This window comes from Dendropsophus ebraccatus, chromosome 10 (assembly GCF_027789765.1).
Source record: "Dendropsophus ebraccatus isolate aDenEbr1 chromosome 10, aDenEbr1.pat, whole genome shotgun sequence".
NCBI lineage: Eukaryota > Metazoa > Chordata > Amphibia > Anura > Hylidae > Dendropsophus > Dendropsophus ebraccatus.
Genome location: NC_091463.1, coordinates 87,996,978 through 88,021,416, shown reverse-complemented (window position 1 = coordinate 88,021,416; position 24,439 = coordinate 87,996,978). Strand labels below are relative to the sequence as shown.

Genomic DNA, 24,439 nt, shown 5'->3' with positions numbered 1-24,439 from the left:
ATGTAACCAGACTGCTGCTGCTACTGTGACCAGAAGCCAGAAATACCAGAATTATTACTATATGACTGCTGCGGACTCTCATAGACTCTCACAGAACACAAAATACACACAGTATAACATAAACAGAAAATGATCAGGCGACTCTATAAAGTGCGTCCAAGACTGTACAAGAAGCGGGAGGAAGGAAGGAGGGGAGGGGTGAAGTATAAGGACGGATATTACAGCTAATATCCCTGAGATGGGGGAGTGCTGGGGAAGGGGGTGCGCTTCCTCCCTGCCAAAACATCGGCCTTGTTTACCTCATACAGAAACGGCTCTGGTTTTCTTGGGAGACTACAAGTCCCAAACTTATAATTTGCACACAGGCCTTATATGAATCTATTGCTTTAAATACAGTGGGATCTGTGAATATAATGGTATCACAGTTATATAGTTATATGGGTGTCACAGTTATATACAGTAGTTATAATGGTATTACCAGCACAGTATGGGTGTAGCGATTAATTGACACCTTACTGGAGTATGACACATATAGCGCCCGCCAACTACTTTAGCGTCTTTCCCCATACAATTTCCGTTATGTGACTGCTATAGGAAATGACAAGCAGCAAAGAATAGACTGCTCAGGAGGTCATAGGAGGGTCGTACCTTTACCCAGATCCCTGTATCTAAGTATTAGTATATAGTATTCTCCTGGCTATGGTCTATGCACTGGTGATAGCATAACACCGATGCAGAGCGACGTGCATAGGCAAGAGAAATAAAAAAGACAAGTGTGATCCATGTCACAGATGGAAAAATCTGTCAGTGTTGAATTATATATAGTCTGTAAGGGATTAGACTGACCATTCTACCAATTCTAGGACTATACACTTTTAGGCTATGTTCACACTACGTAAGTCTCCGGATCTAGCGCGTTCCGTGAATAAGCTGCCGGAGATTTACGTAGTTTGCGTATAATGGAAAGTATACAATGTACGGCTGCACCATTCACACTACGTACAAACTTACGTCCGGATCGTACGTGGCGGCGAAAAAAATTAACCAGACCATTGTTTGAGGACGAAAATGCCGTAACTTACGCCCGTAGCGTAACATGCGGTCCCGTACGTAGTGGTGATTTCTTCATTTTTGCAGCTTTTTGTGCCGATCCAAAAGGTTCTGTGGGGTCTCCGGGACTAGGCGAAGATTTCCAAGTAAAAGACCGCTGTCAGATCGCTACGTAGGGCGCTCGGGAAGCGTAAGTAGACTACGGGCGTAAGTTCGCGGTCCGTACGTAGCCGGCCGCAACTTGCGTAAATTCCTGGCCGGAGTTTAACACGTATATGTCCGGCCGCGAAAATATGCAGCCGGACATATACGTAGTGTGAACATAGCCTAAGGCTGCGTTCACACTACGTATATTTCAGTCAGTATATGTATATTTCAGTCAGTATTGTGGTCCTCATATTGCAACCAAAACCAGGAGTGGATTAAAAACACAGAAAGGCTCTGTTCACACAATGTTGAAATTGAGTGGATGGCCGCCATTTAATGGCAAATATTTGCTGTTATTTTAGAACAACGGCTGTTATATTGAAATAATGGCCGTTATTTACTGTTATATGGCGGCCATCCACTCAATTTCAACATTGTGTGACCAGATCCTTTCTGTGTTTTTAATCCACTCCTGGTTTTGGTTGCAATATAAGGACCACAATACTGACTGAAATATACGTAGTGTGAACCCAGCGTAATATATCATTGCTTTTTAGTCCTTAGAAAAAATCTGTCAGCACCTGGGCCCTACATAAGGAGCTGACAGTGTGCTATAGTTGGCCCTTCTCAGCACGTTTTTTGGTAATTTGCCAATCACCTGTATAGAGACCAATAACTTTTTTTTTCATGGGTCGATTTCCCTGATGGAAATGAAATATTGAAATTTAAGTGTTTTTTTTCCATTATTGTATCATTTTTAAAAGTGCAAAGAATTCCCAATCAGGTCCAAATTAGTTTTAAAATTCATTTTTTATACAATATAATGGGGGGGAAAAAAAATTTCATTTCTATCGGGGGAACTGAACCCAAGAAAAAAAACTGTTGCTGGTCTCTAAACAGGTGATTTGTAGATTAGATCACAGCTCCAACACAGACTATGAGGTTCAACTACATCTGAGTGTTTCTTTCAGACATAAACTGCCTACAGAGGACTGATCTGCAATCAGAGACACTGGTGGACAGCTTGAGTGAGCAGGAGGCCACACAGGTCGGCGGGATTATTCAGGCAAGGTGTAGCTGGAGACACAAACGCAGGAAGGTAGGCAGGACTCGTGGCTGGAATCAGGACAGGAGTCAAGGGCAGAGAGCTGGGACTGCAAACTTAGGTTAAGCATGTAGAGGCTCTAACAGGGAGGAACTGGACGTGTGCATAATCAGGAGAGTACTGCCCCTTTAAATTTCAGCGAGCTGGCGCTGGGAATGAGTGCCAGAGCGCGGGATGCCGCCGCAGCCGTGACAGGTACAGGTGTTCGTATTACATCAGTCTTAGACCAAACCAAAGGCCGAATCCCCCTCTTCAAGATGTAATTCCCATCAAATGCATGAATGTTATACATAATGTCCTCTTCTTCTCTCGCAGAGCTCGACATCTGCCGGGGAAAATCAATGTTCAGTAGGTTGCACTGACCAGACAAAGTCTGAAGTCTATCTGAGAGGTCATTCACCTCTCTGCCGCTGGTTTTCAGGTTATTCCTATGTGGTGCTCGACCGGTCACTAAGTTGTTCCTGGTGACGCCACTTCTATGGTGGTTGGTCGGTGGTATAGTACAGCTTAGCCAGTAATGGTACTGTTGTGACGGCAGTGCTAGTTCACCCACAGAAAAGAGGAGAGTATCCTAAGGAATATGTAGCCGAAATGTGTAGGTGCTGGTGCAGTGATCACTTAGTCCCAATCGAATAAATAAAATGGCTTTACTAATAGTCTCTTGTGATACAGGATACACTGGCAATAGACAACTTCTTGGGTACAGATTTGTGTTCACTGGATCTGTTCTGGGAGATACTTTAGCGGTGTTTGCGTAGCTTAGTGTTGAGCAGTGGAGAAGAGGAGAGGAGTTTGTCGTGAGAGCCCCAACCCAGGGTAGTAGTTTGCTCTGCCAGAACTTGAGAGAGAGATACTTGAAAGAAGAATACTTGTGCCCGTGTTTCATCGAAACCAACTTCTGCCCTGCAGCGTTGGGGTACCTGTCCTACTAGGGCGACACAAGCCCCAGAATAGGTTACCTGGGCAACGCTAAGTGTCCGAGGGTTTCCCGGTTTCACCTTCGCTGTGACATAGAGTAGGTAGACCTTTGTACTGTAGCTTTGCTCTATTCGGGAATTTAAAAAAAGCTCTAAACAAAACCACTGCATGGAAAACAGAAGGGGCCCATACACCTTATACTTAATTCGCCTGATCACACCATCCCAGGCAGGTTTGGCAGACAGCATAAGGTATATGGGGTGCTCACGACTTTCCACTGACAAATAATGTCTGTGGGGCCAAGGGTCAGGTGTGATGGATTTTCACTGCCGACCCTATTGTTTTTGGAGGGATAAGCCACCACCAGAGTGGTCTGCAGCCAAAATAATAATCCATCTGTAAGGCTAGGCATAAAATCTAATTCACTACATTCCAAAAATCTGCACCTTGGACTTTGTGCCGTTGTTATCCTGTAACTGATGTCACGATCTCTGTACAGCGCTGCGGACTATGTCACAGCGAGAAATAAATATTGAAGTGAATGTATCAGCATTATAAGGGTGGAGCTGGTCTTATCTTGTATTTTACTTAAGTCTAATGGCAGCCACCGCCCGATATCAGTCATCGCTGGACCTTGGCCGTTGACATAATTATTCTGTCATTGTCATCAGTGGAATTCTGGTACCTAACCTTCTATAAATAATCTGCATCTTCAGGAGCCGGACACCTTCTAATCCAGTTCACCAGGATGGGATTAAGGGCAAACAAGACCGATGTCACCCCGTTCAATGAGGCCAGCGTTCGGCCAATGAACAAGTGCTCCATTCTGACATGCTTAAAAATTGCTGCACATCTCCCCGCGTAGTATAGGATGACAGCTGATTAAAGCAAATGACCCAGCTAGCACTCTTGCGATTGTGTGTGAAGTAGTAGGTTTATGCGGTCCTATCTAAGGGTAATATAAGCTAGTGAGGGAGAAGGTGGCCAGGATGATGTATCACTTACATTGCCCTGTGCAGATGATCCAGAGATATCCCCCTAAATAATAAGGACTCTGAGCAGGGCAAACTGGTCCTCTTCATTATATGCATGTGCTCAGTAGTCTTCGATATTCATGAGCACCAGCTCCCTCTGCCCACCAGCCGCTGTTTGGCAGTTGTCGATCTATAATGTGTATATAGCACACAGCTGTCATTAAGGAGCCAGTGGGAGAAGAAAGTGGCGCAAACCGAAGCCCATTCTCCTGTATACAAGGAGAACAGCTCAACAGAATGATATACACAATACATTGTACTGTTCAGCACTTATTACAATAGTTTATACTGTCCTCATTTAAGGCACCATAAACCTAGTGACAAATTCTCTTTAAAGCAACTCTCTACCTCTAGACACCGTTCTGACTCTCATGGCCGCCTGGTCCCTGGATCCACTTCTCTCCTGCGCCGTGTCAATGAGGCCGGGCCTAGAGCATACGTGCTCAGTCTATCTTAAATGTGGCATTTTTCATTAAGTATTTGTGGTTTTTCTCTGTTGGCTATCCACTGTACTTTTTCCTGCTTAAAAAAACAACAACAAACCAGCAGTGTCCCAGTACCCGTATCCCAGCTACAAAGGAATAAAGTCATGTGGCTGAGGGATCTTTAGCATAGTATTTTAAATTGTGTCTGGGTATTTTACTTATATATATGCTGTTATTTATATTGTGTTACTGCTAAATAGTCCTAGTACTGCATACACAGTGGAATTGTATTGATCCACCCAATGATCACATGTGTCAAAGATATAAGGAGTTTGGTCACATGACCATCCCAAGGACACCTTCAACCTAAAAGTTAGCTCTGAGGGAGGAGTCTCCTCTTACTGGTTGAGAACCAATCCTTAAGTCCAACCCTCTCTAACTTCACCGTACTGCAACTTCATAACTAGCTACAAAGGGCTGCATATGTTACTGCTACCAACATAAAGAGCTCACAGTATCCAGAGACATATAGCTTAGCCTTAACATTTTTGTACCACGGCAACTGAGGTGGCGCGCATTCGATTATATAACCTGTAAAGTGGTACATTCGCTTTCAGTACAACATGTGATTCTTTATCAGGTAATTTTAGGATTTCTACTGAAGATTTGAAGAACTTCTGGCATTTCTACCCCTCCATATAAGTCTATGGGGGGAGCTCAAAAATTTGGAGACTGCAGCAATTTCACAAAATTTCACAAGTACTACTGGTCTCAGCTAGCCATTGCACCTAGACTTTCCATTGTTTTAAGTGGCGACTTGAGGTCCCGGATGCAACTCAGGATAAAAGTGCTAGCCATGGCTGTCAGGGCTGTGTGTAGGTGTGCTCTAAAAAGCCCAGCGATCAGCTGATCAACTAGCTTGTATTGGGCATTATTTTGCCAGTTTAAAAGGCCCTTAAAGTGGACCTGTCAGCAGGAAAACAGAGGTCTAAATAGGGCCATGGTCTGTTTTTTTTTTCAAGTGCTGGAATGTAAGCCTTTTTGTTATTATTTAAAATAGGCTCCGGTGCCCAGTGAGTGTTCCCCCCAGCTCGGCAAGAGTCCAGCGAAAATCCAACCCACATCCATGTGTGGAGTACCCCCGGTGGTGTTGGTTGGAGGAGCGGCCGGTCACTTGCTGGGTGTTCAGGTGTGACTCCACGCTGGAGGTGGTTGGCTGAGATACAGCCGGACCTTGGAATGGTTTGTCGTGACGCCAGTGCGTGGTGGGCACACAGGTGTGAAGGCACGCCTGCTTTTAGTTGACAAGGCCGGTTGTACCCTTTTTCCCTGTGGTCAGTGTCCTGCCAGGCTGCTACCAGGTCCTTGGGTTAGAGTGTTCACAGATGGCCAGAGTGGTATAGTGACCCTCCCGGAATGTAGGACCCGCCACCCACAGAAAGGGGAAGTGTCCTTAAGGTTGTGGTGTGTGCTGTGTCGGTGGATTGCGAGTAATCACAGAGTCTCTTTAGCGTATATAAGCCGGTTTACTATTTGCAAATGTGCAGCAGGTAATACAGAATAAACAGTATGAGGTTCCTCTGGGTAAAACACTTGATAACACACTTGACAAAGTTCCCGATAAATAATTGACAATACAGCAACCTGATCAGTAGTAGAAGTGCAGAGGCGAACTTTAGTACTACTTTCATCACCACATAAGTACAAGAAGTACAGACTTTTGCAAAGGGTGTATATATCTGTAACACCTGTGGTAGGACTCCACACATGTGACTCAAATGGGCTAACAGCTTTGGAGCTAATGGTATCATCATGAATGATGTTGCCAGGAGTTTTGAGGTCTGTTCCGTAGCACATAGTCCATGCACGGCCAGTAATTATGGAACATGTGAATGCAGCCTTACTTTGGCTTTTGCCATGCTGGGGTTTGCTGCTCCCTGGGCTTAGGGTATATTCACACAGACTACTCTGAGAAAAAAAGTTGTTGGGTTTTTGCCCATGTGACCCCTTAGCTTTAGGAATCTAGGAGCATCCCTCCATTATTCTGCCATGTGTATCCCAGCTCCTCAGCCTTTCTATCGCCTTGCAGATCACATTACAGGTGCGCTCGCTCAGCTCGGCCGCCTCTGCCACCATCAGTAAACACAGATTACTGTGTGGACTCTCCGCACACTCATCCCGGAGCAGCTGCAGCTGACGTCTCCCGTCTGCTCCTTATATACAGCTATAAATAGGCACATCCTTCACGACTACGTCACCTCCGCAGGCAGCACAGCCCTATCTGAGGGGTGGAGAGAAGTGGAGCCCCCTGAGGTCTGGAGCCCAGATACTGGGCCTATATACTGTAGCTTCCAATGAGGAGAAGTAGTCCTGACCTGTGCAACCTGCTTATAGGTGCTGGATGAAGTGAAAACTGCACAAAAAGCGGACTGGCAGCATTCTGAATATCAAGGCACCGACCTGCTGGAAGGAAGGGCTTTTTAGTTTATATAACCTACTACTGGTTTTTATTTATTATTTTTAATGTTTTTTTTTTTTTTAACAATTATTAATACATTTATAAAAAGTTATTTCAATGCATTTATTCATTATTGGTATATTTAAAGGGAACCAATTGGCCCAATTTGCGGCAGGTAGTCATCTGGGCGGCTCCCCACCTGTGTCTAGTGATCGCTGTCTCCCTGTCCCCGCCTGTGTCTAGTGATCGCTGTCTCGCTGTCCCCGCCTGTGTCTAGTGACCTCTCTCTCCCTGTCCCCGCCTGTGTCTAATGACCGCTCTCTCCCTGTCCCCGCCTGTGTCTAGTGACCGCTCTCTCCCTGTCCCCGCCTGTGTCTAGTGACCTCTCTCTCCCTGTCCCTGCCTGTGTCTAGTGACCTCTCTCTCCCTGTCCCCGCCTGTGTCTAGTGACCGCTCTCTCCCTGTCCCCGCCTGTGTCTAGTGACCGCTCTCTCCCTGTCCCCACCTGTGTCTAGTGACCGCTCTCTCCCTGTCCCCACCTGTGTCTAGTGACCGCTCTCTCCCTGTCCCCACCTGTGTCTAGTGACCTCTCTCTCCCTGTCCCCGCCTGTGTCTAGTGACCTCTCTCTCCCTGTCCCCGCCTGTGTCTAGTGACCGCTCTCTCCCTGTCCCAGCCTGTGTCTAGTGACTGCTCTTTCTCTGTCCCCGCCTGTGTCTAATGACCGCTCTCTCCCTGTCCCCGCCTGTGTCTAGTGACCGCTGTCTCGCTGTCCCCGCCTGTGTCTAGTGACCGCTCTCTCCCTGTCCCCGCCTGTGTCTAGTGACCGCTCTCTCCCTGTCCCCGCCTGTGTCTAGTGACCGCTCTCTCCCTGTCCCCGCCTGTGTCTAGTGACCGTTCTCTCCCTGTCCCCGCCTGTGTCTAGTGACCGCTCTCTCCCTGTCCCCGCCTGTGTCTAGTGACCGCTCTCTCCCTGTCCCCGCCTGTGTCTAGTGACCGCTCTCTCCCTGTCCCCGCCTGTGTCTAGTGATCGCTGTCTCGCTGTCCCCGCCTGTGTCTAGTGATCGCTGTCTCGCTGTCCCCGCCTGTGTCTAGTGACCTCTCTCTCCCTGTCCCCGCCTGTGTCTAGTGACCGCTCTCTCCCTGTCCCCGCCTGTGTCTAGTGACCTCTCTCTCCCTGTCCCCGCCTGTGTCTAGTGACCTCTCTCTCCCTGTCCCCGCCTGTGTCTAGTGACCGCTCTCTCCCTGTCCCCGCCTGTGTCTAGTGACCTCTCTCTCCCTGTCCCCGCCTGTGTCTAGTGACCTCTCTCTCCCTGTCCCCGCCTGTGTCTAGTTACCGCTCTCTCCCTGTCCCAGCCTGTGTCTAGTGACCGCTCTTTCTCTGTCCCCGCCTGTGTCTAATGACCGCTCTCTCCCTGTCCCCGCCTGTGTCTAGTGACCGCTCTCTCCCTGTCCCAGCCTGTGTCTAGTGACCGCTCTCTCCCTGTCCCCGCCTGTGTCTAGTGACCGCTCTCTCCCTGTCCCCGCCTGTGTCTAATGACCGCTCTCTCCCTGTCCCCACCTGTGTCTAGTGACCGCTCTCTCCCTGTCCCCGCCTGTGTCTAGTGACCGCTCTCTCCCTGTCCCCGCCTGTGTCTAGTGACCGTTCTCTCCCTGTCCCCGCCTGTGTCTAGTGACCGCTCTCTCCCTGTCCCCGCCTGTGTCTAGTGACCGCTCTCTCCCTGTCCCCGCCTGTGTCTAGTGACCGCTCTCTCCCTGTCCCCGCCTGTGTCTAGTGATCGCTGTCTCGCTGTCCCCGCCTGTGTCTAGTGACCGCTCTCTCCCTGTCCCCGCCTGTGTCTAGTGACCGCTCTCTCCCTGTCCCCGCCTGTGTCTAGTGACCGCTCTCTCCCTGTCCCCGCCTGTGTCTAGTGACCGCTCTCTCCCTGTCCCCGCCTGTGTCTAGTGACCGTTCTCTCTCTGTCCCCGCCTGTGTCTAGTGACCGCTCTCTCCCTGTCCCCGCCTGTGTCTAGTGACCGCTCTCTCCCTGTCCCCGCCTGTGTCTAGTGATCGCTGTCTCGCTGTCCCCGCCTGTGTCTAGTGATCGCTGTCTCGCTGTCCCCGCCTGTGTCTAGTGATCGCTGTCTCGCTGTCCCCGCCTGTGTCTAGTGACCGCTGTCTCGCTGTCCCCGCCTGTGTCTAGTGACCGTTCTCTCCCTGTCCCCGCCTGTGTCTAGTGACCGCTCTCTCCCTGTCCCCGCCTGTGTCTAGTGACCGCTCTCTCCCTGTCCCCGCCTGTGTCTAGTGACTGCTCTCTCCCTGTCCCCGCCTGTGTCTAGTGACCGTTCTCTCCCTGTCCCCGCCTGTGTCTAGTGACCGCTCTCTCCCTGTCCCCGCCTGTGTCTAGTGACCGCTCTCTCGCTGTCCCCGCCTGTGTCTAGTGATCGCTGTCTCGCTGTCCCCGCCTGTGTCTAGTGACCGCTCTCTCCCTGTCCCCGCCTGTGTCTAGTGACCTCTCTCTCCCTGTCCCCGCCTGTGTCTAGTGACCGCTCTCTCCCTGTCCCCGCCTGTGTCTAGTGACCGCTCTCTCCCTGTCCCCGCCTGTGTCTAGTGACCGCTCTCTCCCTGTCCCCGCCTGTGTCTAGTGACCGTTCTCTCTCTGTCCCCGCCTGTGTCTAGTGACCGCTCTCTCCCTGTCCCCGCCTGTGTCTAGTGACCGTTCTCTCTCTGTCCCCGCCTGTGTCTAGTGACCGCTCTCTCGCTGTCCCCGCCTGTGTCTAGTGACCGCTCTCTCCCTGTCCCCGCCTGTGTCTAGTGACCGGTCTCTCCCTGTCCCCGCCTGTGTCTAGTGACCGCTCTCTCCCTGTCCCCGCCTGTGTCTAGTGACCGCTCTCTCCCTGTCCCCGCCTGTGTCTAGTGACCGCTCTCTCCCTGTCCCCGCCTGTGTCTAGTGACCGTTCTCTCTCTGTCCCCGCCTGTGTCTAGTGACCGCTCTCTCCCTGTCCCCGCCTGTGTCTAGTAACCGTTCTCTCTCTGTCCCCGCCTGTGTCTAGTGACCGCTCTCTCGCTGTCCCCGCCTGTGTCTAGTGACCGCTCTCTCCCTGTCCCCGCCTGTGTCTAGTGACCGCTGTCTCGCTGTCCCCGCCTGTGTCTAGTGACCGCTCTCGCCCTGTCAGCGTGCTTGGCATGGATTATTGACAGGGAGAGGCGCCAGTAATTGGTCTCTCTGATTGTCATTCATCCCTGCTGAGCGCGCTGACAGGGTGAGAGCGGTGACTAGACACAGCCGGTTAGCCGCCAAGATAACTACCTGCCACGCGGGGGGGGGGTTAAACTTTCTTTTCTCAGGTATCAAGCTGCTGCAGCTGTGGCCGGTACATGCCGTGAGCTGCACATGAGCTGTATACAGCGCACCAAGGAACCAAATAGGCCAAATTGGGCAGATCGGTTCCCTTTGAAGGAGTATTGCATTTTTTTCTTAAAGGGGTATTTCCTATTCAGTATAGTTATGCTTGTAGAGCTCATCAGGTTAAATATTTTGCCTACATTCATATAGCAAACTTGTCTCCTCCCTTTATTCTGCTCTTTCTCTCCCATTGTTGTCTAGGTTACCGAATATTGCTCTGGTCTGATTATATATTTACTATCTATCTATACTATATATACATGTACACAATGGGGGAGATTTATCAAACATGGTGTACAGTGAAACTGGCTCAGTTGCCCCTAGCAACCAATCAGATTCCACCTTTCATTCCTCACAGACTCTTTGGAAAATGAAAGGAGGAATCTGATTGGTTGCTAGGGGCAACTGAGCCAGTTTCACTTTACACCAGTTCACAATCCTTACAATTATCACAATCAATCTTTCCTTCCTTCCTTTTCTCTCTTTCTTTTCATACTAATGCAGTGCACCCCTATTTCTATACAGTACAATGGTACAGTCCTGTGTAATGCATCCAAGACCATCTGAATAGAATTATACAGGGACTTTGCCTGGACTGGAGGTGCAGGGTCACATGACACTTTTTGGTCAGGTGACCTGTGCTCCCTTTAGTCTGTGAGGATGCAGCTAGGTATGTGGGGGCAGAACTGTACTGAGGCTTCTCCACCATCCTCTGTCTCCTCTGTGGGAACCTGTGGTGATTTTTTTTTTTAATCAACTTTATGTGACAGGTTGCCTAGAGACATACAGCCATGTTATACCGCCACACCATACACCGATGTAGACAACCACAAAAAAAGTACAAAAATTGTTAAAATTATATATTTTTTTTACTTTTTCAGTGCATTTTTTAGGGGGAAAAAGGAAGAATGTAATAACAAAGTACAAAAAATTTTGAAAAACTTTTTCTTTCAGTTTTGTTGACTACCCCTTTAAGAGCCTAGTCTGGGTATTATGAGGTAACAGGGCCCAGACTCACTGATATCCCAGAAACTAGAAAAGCTTGCCGCGCAGCTTTCTCCGGCTGTCATTACATGGTATAATGACGGGGCTGCTAAGCAGACAATATATACTGGTATATATAATTATACCGCCGTCCGTGTGACGTGGCTGATAAGTGATAGGTTGTAAAGTATCGTGTAATTGCTGGATTTCCATGTCCATTAATTCTTTACTGACTTGTTGAGTGGTGACGTACACTCTAAGGGCCTTAAAGGGAACCTGACACCCTAAAACTGCTGTCTTACTACCTCCTGTGAGGTAATACTGAAGAAAAAATAATAATACCTTTAAAGGGATTTTTTTTTTATTTCAAATCAACTGGTCCCAGAGATTTGTGATTTACTTCTATTTAAAAATCTCCAGTCTTCCAGTACTTATCAGCTGCTGTATGCCCTGCAGGAAATGGTATTCTTTCCCGTCTGGAGAGCAGGAGAGGCTTTCTGTGGGGATTTGCTACTGTTCTGGACAGTTCCTGACATGGACAGAGGTGGCAGCAGAGAGCACTGTGCAGACTGAAAAGAATACACCACTTCATGCAGGACATACAGCAGCTGATAAGTACTGGAAGACTTGAGATTTTTTTTTAAATAGAAGTAAATTACAAATCTTTCTGACAACAGAATTTTTTTCCCCCGCTGGAGTACCCCTTTAAATTTGCCCTAAAAAATGCAGTAGAATGTGAAAAGTAAAATTCAAGAAAAACCCAAGTTCCGATAGGTCCTATAGCTTAACTCCAGACTGTTGTTTCCTATGACTTATGTGGCTGCTGTAAAGCATCCTGCTAATTGCTGTGAAAGGGATATTCCCACCTGGATACTTATGACATGGACACAGGATATGCTATAGCAGAGTGATAGACGCAGTTTTACCTGTATTACCTGCACCTATCTGGAGATCTATGCCCTCCGACCCCCAGAGTACAAAGCCCCCCGGACACTTTGGCCTTCTTGTGGCCACTAGAGGTGATTAGGAGGCCGAAAACAGCTTCTAAACCTCTTTCAATGGCCACAAGCAGAGCAGGGCAGTCACTACACCATGTAATACCGCACATCTCCTATAGTGGCCACTGCAGCATCCTCCTCCATCAGACCTACAATGACCAGCTGGCTGTGCCGGTCCACATTTATAGAAGGTGGAGGCCAGATGAAACAGTCCTTTAATTTTATTATTTTTCCTCTAAATGCTGATCGTTATAAAAACCTAATCGTTGCATCAAAATCGTTAAACGATCAATTGGGCAAATTATCGCTCCGTGTAAACGTAGCATTACACGGAACGATGATCGTTCGAACTTTCGCAATAACGATCGCATTTGAGCCATAATCGGCTCGTGTAAACACAGCGAACGATCCAGCGACGAGCGAGAAATGTTCTCAATTGGTCATTTGCTAAAAATTCGCAGATCGCTTCGTGTAAACAGTCTTTCACCGATTTACCCTATGTGCAAGATCTTAAAAACGATCGCAATAACAATTTTTCTAACGAATTTTCTAACAATTTTTCTAACGATTTATTCGTCTAAACGCTGATCGTTATAAAAACCAAATTGTTGTTTCAAAATCGTTAAAAGATCGATTGGGCGAATTATCGATTTTTTGTAATTGCACCATTACACGGAGCGATAATTCGCCCAATCGAACGATTAACGATTTCGAAGTAACAACGTGTTTTTTTTTATAACGATCAGCATTTAGATTGAACAATGTATCCTTTGAAAAAATTGTTATTGCGATGGTTTTTAAGATCGCTAAAGCCCATCTCACACATAGGGTGAATCGGTGAAAGACTGTTTACACGAAGCGATTTGCGAATTTTCAGTGAACGACCGACGACGATTTGATGTTGATAGATCACAATGAACGATTTATCGCTCGTCGCTCGATCGTTTTCTGTGTTTACACGAGCCGATTATCGCTCAAATGCCATCATTATCGCGAAAATTTGAACGATAATCATTCCGTGTAAACGCACCATGACCTTTATGTATTATACACAACACGCTCAGCAGGTGATTGCCTGATCCTGGGTAGGGATGCCCGGGGGCGCAGAGCAATAGACTAGACACGAGCCCTGTAAAGCCTTAATAGGGAGGGAAATTATATACTTATATATTATATTGGGAGTTTATGAAGAGTCTGGAGACTGTATATTTAGTATGTAGTCCGCCTCCACCTGTGCAGGTCCTCGAAAGATTACACTGTGTGTAGTTGTGATGAGCTGTAGTAGTGCAGACCATGCTGGAGATTTGTAATTTACTTATATTAAAAAAAATCTCCACTCTTCCAGTACTTATCAGCTGCTGTATGTCCTGCAGGAAGTGGTGTTTTCTTTCCAGTCTGACACAGTGCTCTCTTCTGCTATCTCTGTCCAGGTGATTTGCTGCTGCTCTGTACAGTTCCTGACATCGACAGAGGTGGCAGCAGAGAGCACTGTGTCAGACTGGAGAGAATACACCACTTCCTGCAGGACATACAGCAGCTGATAAGTATTGGAAGGCTGGAATTTTTTCAATAGAAGGAAACTACAAATCTCTGGCACCTTCTGACACCAGTTGATTTGAAGGAATTTTTCCCCCCTGGAGTACCCCTTTAAGGACTATATTCAGTAACTTAGCTATAGAGGGTGCAGCATTCGCGCTCAGGCTTAAAGGTTCCCATGCACATTTGGATAAAGTCGTCAGAACCTGCTGATTTTGTTGGGATGTGTATGGTGGCGGCTTCCCTACTGCTGACCGGAGGTATCAGGGCAGAGAAGGATCAGCCATGCTGGATTTCACCTGCCCAACCCTTTTGTTCTCTGAGAGAATTCTCTATTCTCTATTCAGAAATCATGGATATGTATGTGTATATGGAGGGATGGGGAGAGGTAGAGGTCAGATGAACAATGGGTATGTTTTTTGGAACTATGGGAGGCCTTCTGCACACATGATGACACCATTATTATACATACCACATGGTAGGTGGCCCTGGTACAGATTTTTGGGTTCAGAAGTTTCGAGGTACCCCTCTACCTATGTCATGTCAGGCACTGTGAACATTGTCAGTATGATGGTGCTACGGCCTATGTGTGACGACCCTCCAGGACATCCAGGTCAGGCTCTGCCCCAATAAAAGACCTTCATGACATATCACACAACAGATTTAAAGGGGTTGTTCGCTAAAAATTTTTTTCTTTCAAATCAACTAATGCCAGAAAGTGCCAGAGATTTGTAAATTACTAAAAAAAAAAAATCTCCAATCTTCCAGTACTTATCAGCTGCTGTACGTCCTGTAAGGAGAAGTGTATTCTTTTCAGTCTGACACAGTGCTCTCCGCTGCCACCTCTGTCCATGTCAGGAACTGTGCAGAGCAGCAAATTCCCATAGAAAACCTCTCCTGCTCTCCAGATTGGAAAGAATACACCACTTCTTGCAGAACATACAGCAGCTGATAAGTAGTGGAAGACTTTATATTTTCTTTTTTTTTTTTTTTTTAATAGAAGTAAATTATAAATCTCTGGCACTTTCTGACACCAAATGATTTCAAAGAAAAAAACTACCCCTTTAATAAGGTTCCTGGATCTTCCAGTTGACTCTTTATAGCATAGTTTATGTATACATCATGGATGCTGTACATTATTAGACTTCACCCATTATTTATGTGTTTCTCTGCAGGCTGTGAGTCTTTTGCGATGGATCACCCTCAGATGAGGCCAAATGTTATGAATGACAATGATGATGAAGAGCTGGAAGCAGCAGCCGAGGTTCTTTTTTTATATGTCACTGTTTTCAGCATTCAGCAAATCCTGTATAATGTACCTGACAGAAGAGGGCCGAGATTTCATCAGGATGTCTCTCCGACGTTCCTTTTCCTCCCTCTACCCGTTTCAGGAGGGATTACGTGCAGTGGCATCCAACTTCTCCAGCCACCAGGGGTCAAATGTTGAGCGGTTGGGTTCAGAGGACGTTGCTGACTTGTTTGACTTGTAACACTATATATACGGGTTACCAGGAGTAGAAGAAACACAGCTACTTTGTTGTAAAAATAAAGTGCCACCCCTGTCCTTGGGCGGTATGTGGTATTATAGTTCAGCTCCATTCACTTCAATGGAACTTAGCTGCAATACCACACCCAAACTGAGGACAGGAGAGAGGTGCTGTTTGTGGAAGAAAGCGGACATGTTTTTCTGAGCCTGTATATTCCCTTTAAGTCAGAGGTTATCCTGAATTTTAGAAGTAACCAGAGGGAGTCCATCAGTAACTAAACACTATAGTTATGTTGTTTGGTGCGACACTGCGAGGCCAATGGATCTCTGGGATTAAGGCTACGTCTGGAACAATGTCCCTAAATTACACAAACACATAATAATCCCATTTCTTGCTAAATCAATGAGAGGTAGTTTGCAGGTCACAGTAGTGTCTGTACATACTGCATGCTGGTGATCTCCCAGTTTTACCCCAAGATGGTGCGCCCATTGGTCACCATGGTATAATGCCATCCATGAGTGGCAGCTGCACAGTGAGAAGCATGTGATCTGGTCCTTTCAGTGCCAGGCAGGGCCTAGCCAGGATGGTTGGTAACCTGGAGACAAGTGCCGCTGTCTGCTGGTGACAACACATCTCATTGCTCCTCTGGATGTCTGGAGTTGGCGCATCTCTGCAGTTTCCAGACCTAAGAAACACGGTAGCTTTTTCTCGTCCTTAGTTTGGGTGCGGTTTTTTTGCAGCTCATTTCCTTTAAACTTAATTAAGCCGAATTGTAATACCACACACAACCTGAGGACAGGGGTGGTGCTGTTTTTGCCAAAAAAAAAAAAAAAAAGTAGCTGTGTTTTTGTCTGGTCATAGATAACTCCTTTAATTTCGACAGTCAGCAAACAATAGATAAGAAAAAACGTCATGTTGTGTATAAGAACAAATTATTAATGAGAGTTACAGTAGTGCATACCTTCAGTATACAGACCCCATGCTGTCATGTCTACTCTAGATATACCTCGCTGTGTTATGGCAGTCCAGAAAACTTGCTGCAGCATTTTATAACGCCGGTGACTGCTCCATTCGCTTCATGCCGGATACTCCAGAGACAGAACATCTCCGTCTGCTTAACAAAGGTTGGTGGCTCAGTGACCGGACGGGACCTTCTCATTACCTATAGGTCTTATTTCTTCTAGCCTTTATGTATACGTATTTTATTGTACAAGAGCTCATACCACGTCTTCACCATCTCCTCAGAGGTTGTCTTAGAATAAATTTGGACCATTGTCCAGTCAAATCTTTTGGTAGAGTCAGGCTCTATAGACTTATAGTGTGGGCTCTATAGACTTGTAGTGTGGGCTCTATAGGCTCTTAGTGTGGGCTCTATAGGCTTGTAGTGTGGGCTCTATAGACTTGTAGTGTGGGCTCTATAGACTTGTAGTGTGGGCTCTATAGACTTGTAGTGTGGGCTCTATAGGCTTGTAGTGTGGGCTCTATAGACTTGTAGTGTGGGCTCTATAGACTTGTAGTGTGGGCTCTATAGACTTGTAGTGTGGGCTCTATAGACTTGTAGTGTGGGCTCTATAGGCTTGTAGTGTGGGCTCTATAGACTTGTAGCATGGGCTCTATAGACTTGTAGTGTGGGCTCTATAGACTTGTAGTGTGGGCTCTATAGACTTGTAGTGTGGGCTCTATAGACTTGTAGTGTGGGCTCTATAGGCTTGTAGTGTGGGCTCTATAGACTTGTAGCATGGGCTCTATAGACTTATAATGTAGGCTCTATCGACTTATAACATATACTCTATAGATGTATAATGTGGGCTCTATATACTTGTAGTGTAGGCTCTATAGACTTATGGGGCCCATCTCCTGTATCAAAATGGAGTCGGGAAGTGAAGTGTATTTTAGAGATCAGTGGGGATTTCAACACTGATCAAAACCTTTAACATATACTGTTTTGTATGTGTGCATGTCAAGAGTTTTTAAAGTGATGGTATATCTTTATATCAGTTCGCATTACATACTTCTTATATTTCTTTACTTGAATGCTTACTACATGCTTCATTGTTGTATTAAATGTACACACTGTATGCAGTAAGCTCCCATGCTCCCCCTTGTGGACAGAATTTTATCATGTACTTTAGCTCTTTAGCACAAAAAATAAGGGCTCCATCCAACTTCTGCAGCCACAGGTAATCAAACCTGAGCGTGCTTGAGGTTCACGCAACTCTAATTATAAATTATTTAGCACCGAATATTGTCTCTAATGTCAACACAGGACAAACAATGGACAGGTCCTTAAAGTTACTGGGCTCTAGTAGTTAGTAGTCATCTACGAACCGCACCTTCCATGAGTTACAGTCAGAATTTATCACACAATGGGGACGTTCTGGATAGATGTTACAGGCTGCCCTTCCTGTGTCCATGAAAATGTAAGCAGGTATAAGGAGGAATGCTTCCATGTCGTTGTTATAATGGCTGGAATGTCTCCTTCTTCTCCCCGCTACAATGGACAGAGGGGTCGGTAACATCACACAATGACTGAAGGACTGAGAGGGGCTGTAATGTGAGTACACAGGGCACTGTTCACACACATGAATTACCTGATTGTCAGGTGACACCAGACTATAACCTGAGGCTTTCATCATGACGGCGGGGCTCTGCAGCTTCTCTTCACTTCTACACATTCTTCCTAGTTGTTGGAACACAGAAATACGTCCATTTAATCAGTGCATTCCTACAGACCGATATACAGTTACATTCAATGGATGTCTGAGGAAGTGAGCATCGGCTGTAATATACAATAGACATCCTATGCAACAGCCAAGAGGAGAGAAAACTCTGATCCCAGCTGTTTAATCCCTTGGATGACATGTTTTCTAGTTCATGGCCCCTTGTGTAGATTCCCTTTAGTAGATGGCCACCACTCAGTATATGTCCCTAGTGTAGTTCCCCTGTAGAAGTTGGGGCCATGTGTAGCGCCCTTTAGTCTATGGCCATCTATGTAGATCTCCTTAAGTAGATGTCCCCCATTCAGTATATGGCCCCTTTGTGTAGATCCCCTTTAGTAGACGGCGCCCAGTCTTTATATAGCCCCAAGTGTAGTCCCCTTTAATCCATGGCCCCCTGTGTGTAGTCCTCCTTTAGTCCATGGCCCCCTGTGTAGTCCTTCTTTAGTCCATGCCCCCCTGTGTAGTCCTCCTTTAGTTCATGGCCCCCTGTGTAGTCCTCCTTTAGTCCATGGCCCCTCGTGTAGTCCTTCTTTAGTCCATGGCCCCTCGTGTAGTCCTTCTTTAGTCCATGGCCCCCTGTATAGTCCTCCTTTAGTGTATAGCCCCTTGTGTAGTCTCCATTTAGTCCATGTCCCCCCTGTGTAGTCCTCCTTTAGTCCATGCCCCCCTGTGTAGTCCTCCTTTAGTTCATGGCCCCCTGCGTAGTCCTCCTTTAGTCCATGCCCCCCTGTGTAGTCCTCCTTTAGTTCATGGCCCCCTGTGTAGTCCTTCTTTAGTCCATGGCCCCCTGTATAGTCCTTCTTTAGTCCATGGCCCCCTGTATAGTCCTCCTTTAGTGTATAGCCCCTTGTGTAGTCTCCATTTAGTCCATGCCCCCCCTGTGTAGTCCTCCTTTAGTCCATGGCCCCCTGTGTAGTCCTCCTTTAGTCTATGGCCCCTGTGTCATCCTCCTTTAGTCCATGCTCCCCTGTGTAGTCCTCCTTCAGTCCATGGCCCCCTGTGTAGTCCTCCTTTAGTCCATGGCCCCTCGTGTAGTCCTTCTTTAGTCCATGGCCCCCTGTGTAGTCCTCCTTTAGTCCATGGCCCCCTGTATAGTCCTCCTTTAGTGTATAGCCCCTTGTGTAGTCTCCATTTAGTCCATGCCCCCCCTGTGTAGTCCTCCTTTAGTCCATGGCCCCCTGTGTAGTCCTCCTTTAGTCTATGGCCCCTGTGTCATCCTCCTTTAGTCCATGCCCCCCTGTGTAGTCCTCCTTTAGTTCATGGCCCCCTATGTAGTCCTCCTTTAGTCCATGGCCCCTCGTGTAGTCCTTCTTTAGTCCATGGCCCCCTGTGTAGTCCTTCTTTAGTCCATGGCCCCCTGTATAGTCCTCCTTTAGTGTATAGCCCCCTGTGTAGTCTCCATTTAGTCTATGCCCCCCCTGTGTAGTCCTCCTTTAGTCCATGCCCCCCTGTGTAGTCCTCCTTTAGTTCATGGCCCCCTATGTAGTCCTCCTTTAGTCCATGGCCCCCTGTGTAGTCCTTCTTTAGTCCATGGCCCCCTGTATAGTCCTCCTTTAGTGTATAGCCCCCTGTGTAGTCTCCATTTAGTCCATGCCCCCCCTGTGTAGTCCTCCTTTAGTCCATGGCCCCCTGTGTAGTCCTCCTTTAGCCTATGGCCCCTGTGTCATCCTCCTTTAGTCCATGCCCCCTGTGTAGTCCTCCTTCAGTCCATGGCCGCCTGTGTAGTCCTCCTTTAGTCCATGGCCCCCTGTGTAGTCCTCCTTTAGTCCATGGCCCCCTGTGTAGTCCTCTTTTAGTCCATGGCCCCCTGTGTAGTCCTCCTTTAGTCCATGTCCCCCTGTGTAGTCCTCCTTTAGTCCATGGCCCCCTGTGTAGTCCTCCTTTAGTCCATGTCCCCCTGTGTAGTCCTCCTTTAGTCCATGGCCCCCTGTGTAGTCCTCCTTTAGTCCATGGCCCCCTGTGTAGTCCTCCTTTAGTCCATGGCCCCCTGTGTAGTCCTCCTTTAGTCCATGGCCCCCTGTGTAGACCTCCTTTAGTCCATGGCCCCCTGTGTAGTCCTCCTTTAGTCCATGGCCTCCTGTGTAGTCCTCCTTTAGTCCACAGCCCCCTGTGTAGTCTCCATTTAGTCCATGGCCCCCTGGGTAGTCCCCTTTAGTCCATGGCCCCCTATGTAGATTCCCTTTAGTAGTTAGCCCCCATTCAGTGTATGGCCCACAGTGTATTTCCCTTTAGTAGATGACCCCCACAAGCCTCAGGCCCCTGTCAGTCGCCTAAACCACACACATTATAATCCACCACTGTTGGGCCCCAAGAGTTGCTGTGGGCCCCGACATTTGCCCAAATAAGCTGGGTGCTGGTGCCGGCCCTGACTACTAGTGAGCTGCATTCAGTCTAATAAAGTGAATGGGCTCACCATGGGCACAGCGTGGTTTACATCGACATGCTTTTTTGCCGGTGTCATGTCACAAAGACATGACGGCCATCAGCAGATGTTTCAGCTGCCAGACCCGCGGCTATCAGCTGATCATCAGTAACAGAAGACATTGTCCAGATGGGACATTACACCTTTAAGGCTTTATTCACATATTGCAGACATTGTGCGGTAATGCATGCAGAAAATTGCACAAATCTGCATTGTGTGCATGAGGCCTAATACGCTTGAGGCATCCATAATCCTAATTCTATATATATTGAGTATATACTGTTATTTTTATGTTATTAGCAGAGGGGTGAGTGCTCTGTATCAGTCTGATATCTCTCGTGTCTTCTCTTTCCTTCCTCAGTCATCGCTGTTCTGCAGCCAAAATGTGTCGTGACAAGTGCAAAGCAAGACCAGCAACTTACAGACTTTCTCCAGACGTTGAGTAATGGCCATTCTTTACCCTACAAGATTCTTACATGTATTGTCTTATGTCATTACTCCTATTTCCTAAACAATTTGCTACCATTTCCTTGAAATAGTCCCCCCCCCGGCCTATAGGCTGTTTCCAGTGTTGCAGCACAACCTTATTCGAAACAGTTGAACTTAAAGGGCACCTAACATTTAAAGGGAATGTACCATCAGGCGGGGGTGAAACACTGGAGGCGGGCCGACCCACCCTTAGTTGAAGGAAACCCCTGACCCTCTATGATACGGCTCCATTGATTCTAATAAAGCCGTGTCATAGAGGGGCAGGGGTTTCCTCTTCGGCCCGCCTCCAGTGCTTCACCCCTGGCCTGATGGTACATTCCCTTTAAAGTAACTTTTGACAAGTCAAAGCAGCATGTTAGAGGCTTGTATCAGTGGGGTCCGGGTGCTTAGACCCCCGCCGATTGCTAGAACAAAGGGGCAAAAGCACTTTGCAGCACACAATCTGCCCCTTCATCTCGGTTCTCACTGGTAAAGTATTAATGGACTGAATTATAATGAACCCCTATGAAACTTCCTGTAATCGTGTCTCCCGGACATTCCATAGGCTCCATATATATATAATTCTATAATTCCGTCTACTGCTACTCTACCAGTGAGAGCGGAGAGGAAGGGGCAGAGTGCACACTACTGAGCGAGTTTGCCCCTTCGTTCTAGTGATCGGCAGGGGTCTCGCAACCCAGGCCCAGACCTATATAAACCTCCGACATGTAGCTATAACATGTCAGAAGTTTGTGTAAATAATAGGTACGCTTTATCTATCAATATGGCACTAAACCCAGATACAGCCTGTGGACAGGAGTGGCGCTGTGTCAGGGAAAAGCTGATTTTTTTTATCTCTAGCAAGTACTAATCTGTCCATGTCAGGAACTGTCCAGAACAGGAAAGGTTTTCTATGGGGATTTTCTGCTGCTCTGGACAGTTCCTGACATGGACAGAGGTGGCAGCAGAGAGCACTGTGTCAGACTGGAAAGAATACACCACTTCCTGCAGGACATACAGCAGCTGATAAGTACTGGAAGACTTGAGATATTTAAATACACATAAATCACAAATCTATATAACTTTAAAAACACTATATTTGTCTGGAGTGCCCTTTAGCGGGGTCTTCCGGAGGGGAGTTGGAAGCCATCGTATACATTAAAATGTTGGCTGATCCTGCTGAAATACAGGGGTCAGGTCTTATTCTCACTAATGTGTATGGGGAGGGGGGCTTTTCTTGAATTGGCCTTTTAATATCCTTTGGATCAGACACTACTCCCTCCATTCTGTCATTCTAGAGCCGTCTCCAGATGCCGCAGCTGATGGACGATTCACAGCGGAGATATTTCTATTTCCACGGATGGAGTTTGGTAATCAGTCCTACATTGTGTCTGTATGTCCTGTCCGGAAAACAAGTGGCCTGTGGTTATCTTCATAGGAGCCTATCACAGTACTGACACGGCCGGCGAGAAGAGCAGGAAATGAGTCGGGTGCCACCATCTACATCACAGATGATATTGTCCTACACTGGTGTCAGGGCCTGTGTGTATAACAGAATACAATACAAAGAATCCTGAAGGGATCTCATTGTATTTTTGATGGTGAGAATGTGGATGTAGACTGTGGTCATCCTGCTCTCAAAAAATACTGGAAGGCCTGATGGACCCATTTAAGTCCTATACGAAGCATAAGAGATAACTAGCAGATCGCTGTGGGTGGGGGTCCAACCCTTAGGACGCTCATCAATCATGAGACTGTAGGTGTGCTCTGTTCTGAGTGTTTGCACACTCGACAAATGGGACTTATAAACCTTGCCAAGCACTGTACCCGTCATTGTATGGATATCCTACACACAAGGGATGGGGAACCTGTGGCCCTTCAGCTGTTGCAAAACTACAGTCCCCATCATGCCTGGACAGCCAAAGCTAAGCTTCCCCCAACCCCAAGTTGCACTCAGTGATGAATAAAATAAAATAAATTTTATATATATATATATATATATATATATATATATATATATATATATAATGACAGATCCTGAAATGGTGTTTTTCTCTTTCCTCAGCACTTCCCATCTGCAAGCAGAGGGTCCTCTCAGGAAACTTCACCTTTCTGCCATCTAACTTCACAGAGTCTGAGAAAATTCTGCATCTCTCCTCCATCTTGCCCTTTGACTGCCCTCTAATGGTGAGAGCTTAGATGACAGTTTAGTTTTTCCAATGATTCCTGATCTATAGATTTCACTCATCTGTATCATAATATGCATCAGAGAATCCAGGCAGCTCGGTGTTCACCGGTTATTAACAGGCAGGGATTATATGGGAAATCAATGTCATAGATGGCTGGGTGACCTACATAGCTATTAATGTCCCCGGTGTGATACGTGCCAGATGCTGCGCAGATGTACCGAGGGATTCTGAATGCCCTATGAAGGTTGTAGAGCGTAAACTATGTGAAAGGTCCTCGGTGAGGCTGAACTGTGTTATACCTAGTCAACCAATAACGCGATGGAAATCACTTATAGAAGTGACAGCAGACAAAGCCAAGTGACATCAGTCTAAAAAAAACACCTACAAATATGTGAAGTTTTGTAGTTCGACACCTTCAATGGTTGTCGGCAAAACAATTGAGGCTGAGAGTTATATCCATACACGTGGACACTCAGCTCAGCTGAACATGCATGTGTTTAAATGGCAGGGATGGGGAACCTTTGTCCTTCCAGATATTGTAACTACTATTCCCCCCCATGCCTGGACCGCCAAAGCTTTGGCTCTCCAGACCTGATGGGAATTCTAGATTGCAGCTAGAGGGCCTCAGGTTCCCCATCTCCGGGGTAAACTGCTGCTAGGCCAATATGGCGGAGGCTTATCTCCCTGAAACAGTAGGATCTGGCAGAAAAAATCCAACGTGCCTGATCCTTCTCTCCCCTGATCATGTGTCAGTTGTTTTGAGGCTCCCATGTGAGTTTTTATTGCTGTAATGCAGGCATTGGGAACCTTTGGCCCTCCAGCTGTTGCAAAACTACAATTCCCATCATGTTTGAACAGCCAAAGCTAAAGCTTTGGCTGTCCAGGCATGATGGGAATTGTAGTTTTGCAACAGCTGGAGGGCCAAAGATTCCCCATGCCTGCTGTAATGCATTGAAAATAAAAGCAACTTTGCAAATGGTTTTAATGAGAAATGTTCTGCTATTTTGTATCTATGGCTCCTATGCAAAGCTATGTATCTCCACGGCAACAGACTACAAACAAACCCAGTGTAGTCTGATCTGGAAGTCTTATTCCTTTCTCTGTTTTTCCATAC

The 24,439-nt window shown here is 47.0% G+C and overlaps 1 protein-coding gene across 6 annotated transcripts in view; it reads left to right on the top strand.

Moving 5' to 3' along the window:
• The window catches only part of MSH5 (mutS homolog 5), an 88,873-nt gene that overhangs the window by 41,960 nt on the left and 22,474 nt on the right, over positions 1–24,439 (top strand). For 2 of the 6 annotated variants that reach the window (XM_069943746.1, XM_069943744.1), the window contains exons 3-7: positions 15,215–15,303; positions 16,527–16,650; positions 21,030–21,110; positions 22,435–22,506; positions 23,202–23,323. In XM_069943746.1, the coding sequence (XP_069799847.1) occupies positions 15,232–15,303; positions 16,527–16,650; positions 21,030–21,110; positions 22,435–22,506; positions 23,202–23,323 (471 nt within the window). In that variant the 5' untranslated portion in view covers positions 15,215–15,231. Of the gene's footprint in view, positions 1–10,979; positions 11,192–11,217; positions 11,258–11,291; positions 11,360–15,214; positions 15,304–16,526; positions 16,651–21,029; positions 21,111–22,434; positions 22,507–23,201; positions 23,324–24,439 lie in introns of those variants that run through there. The other 4 variants (XM_069943745.1, XM_069943743.1, XM_069943747.1 and 1 more) reach the window with 4 other exon arrangements.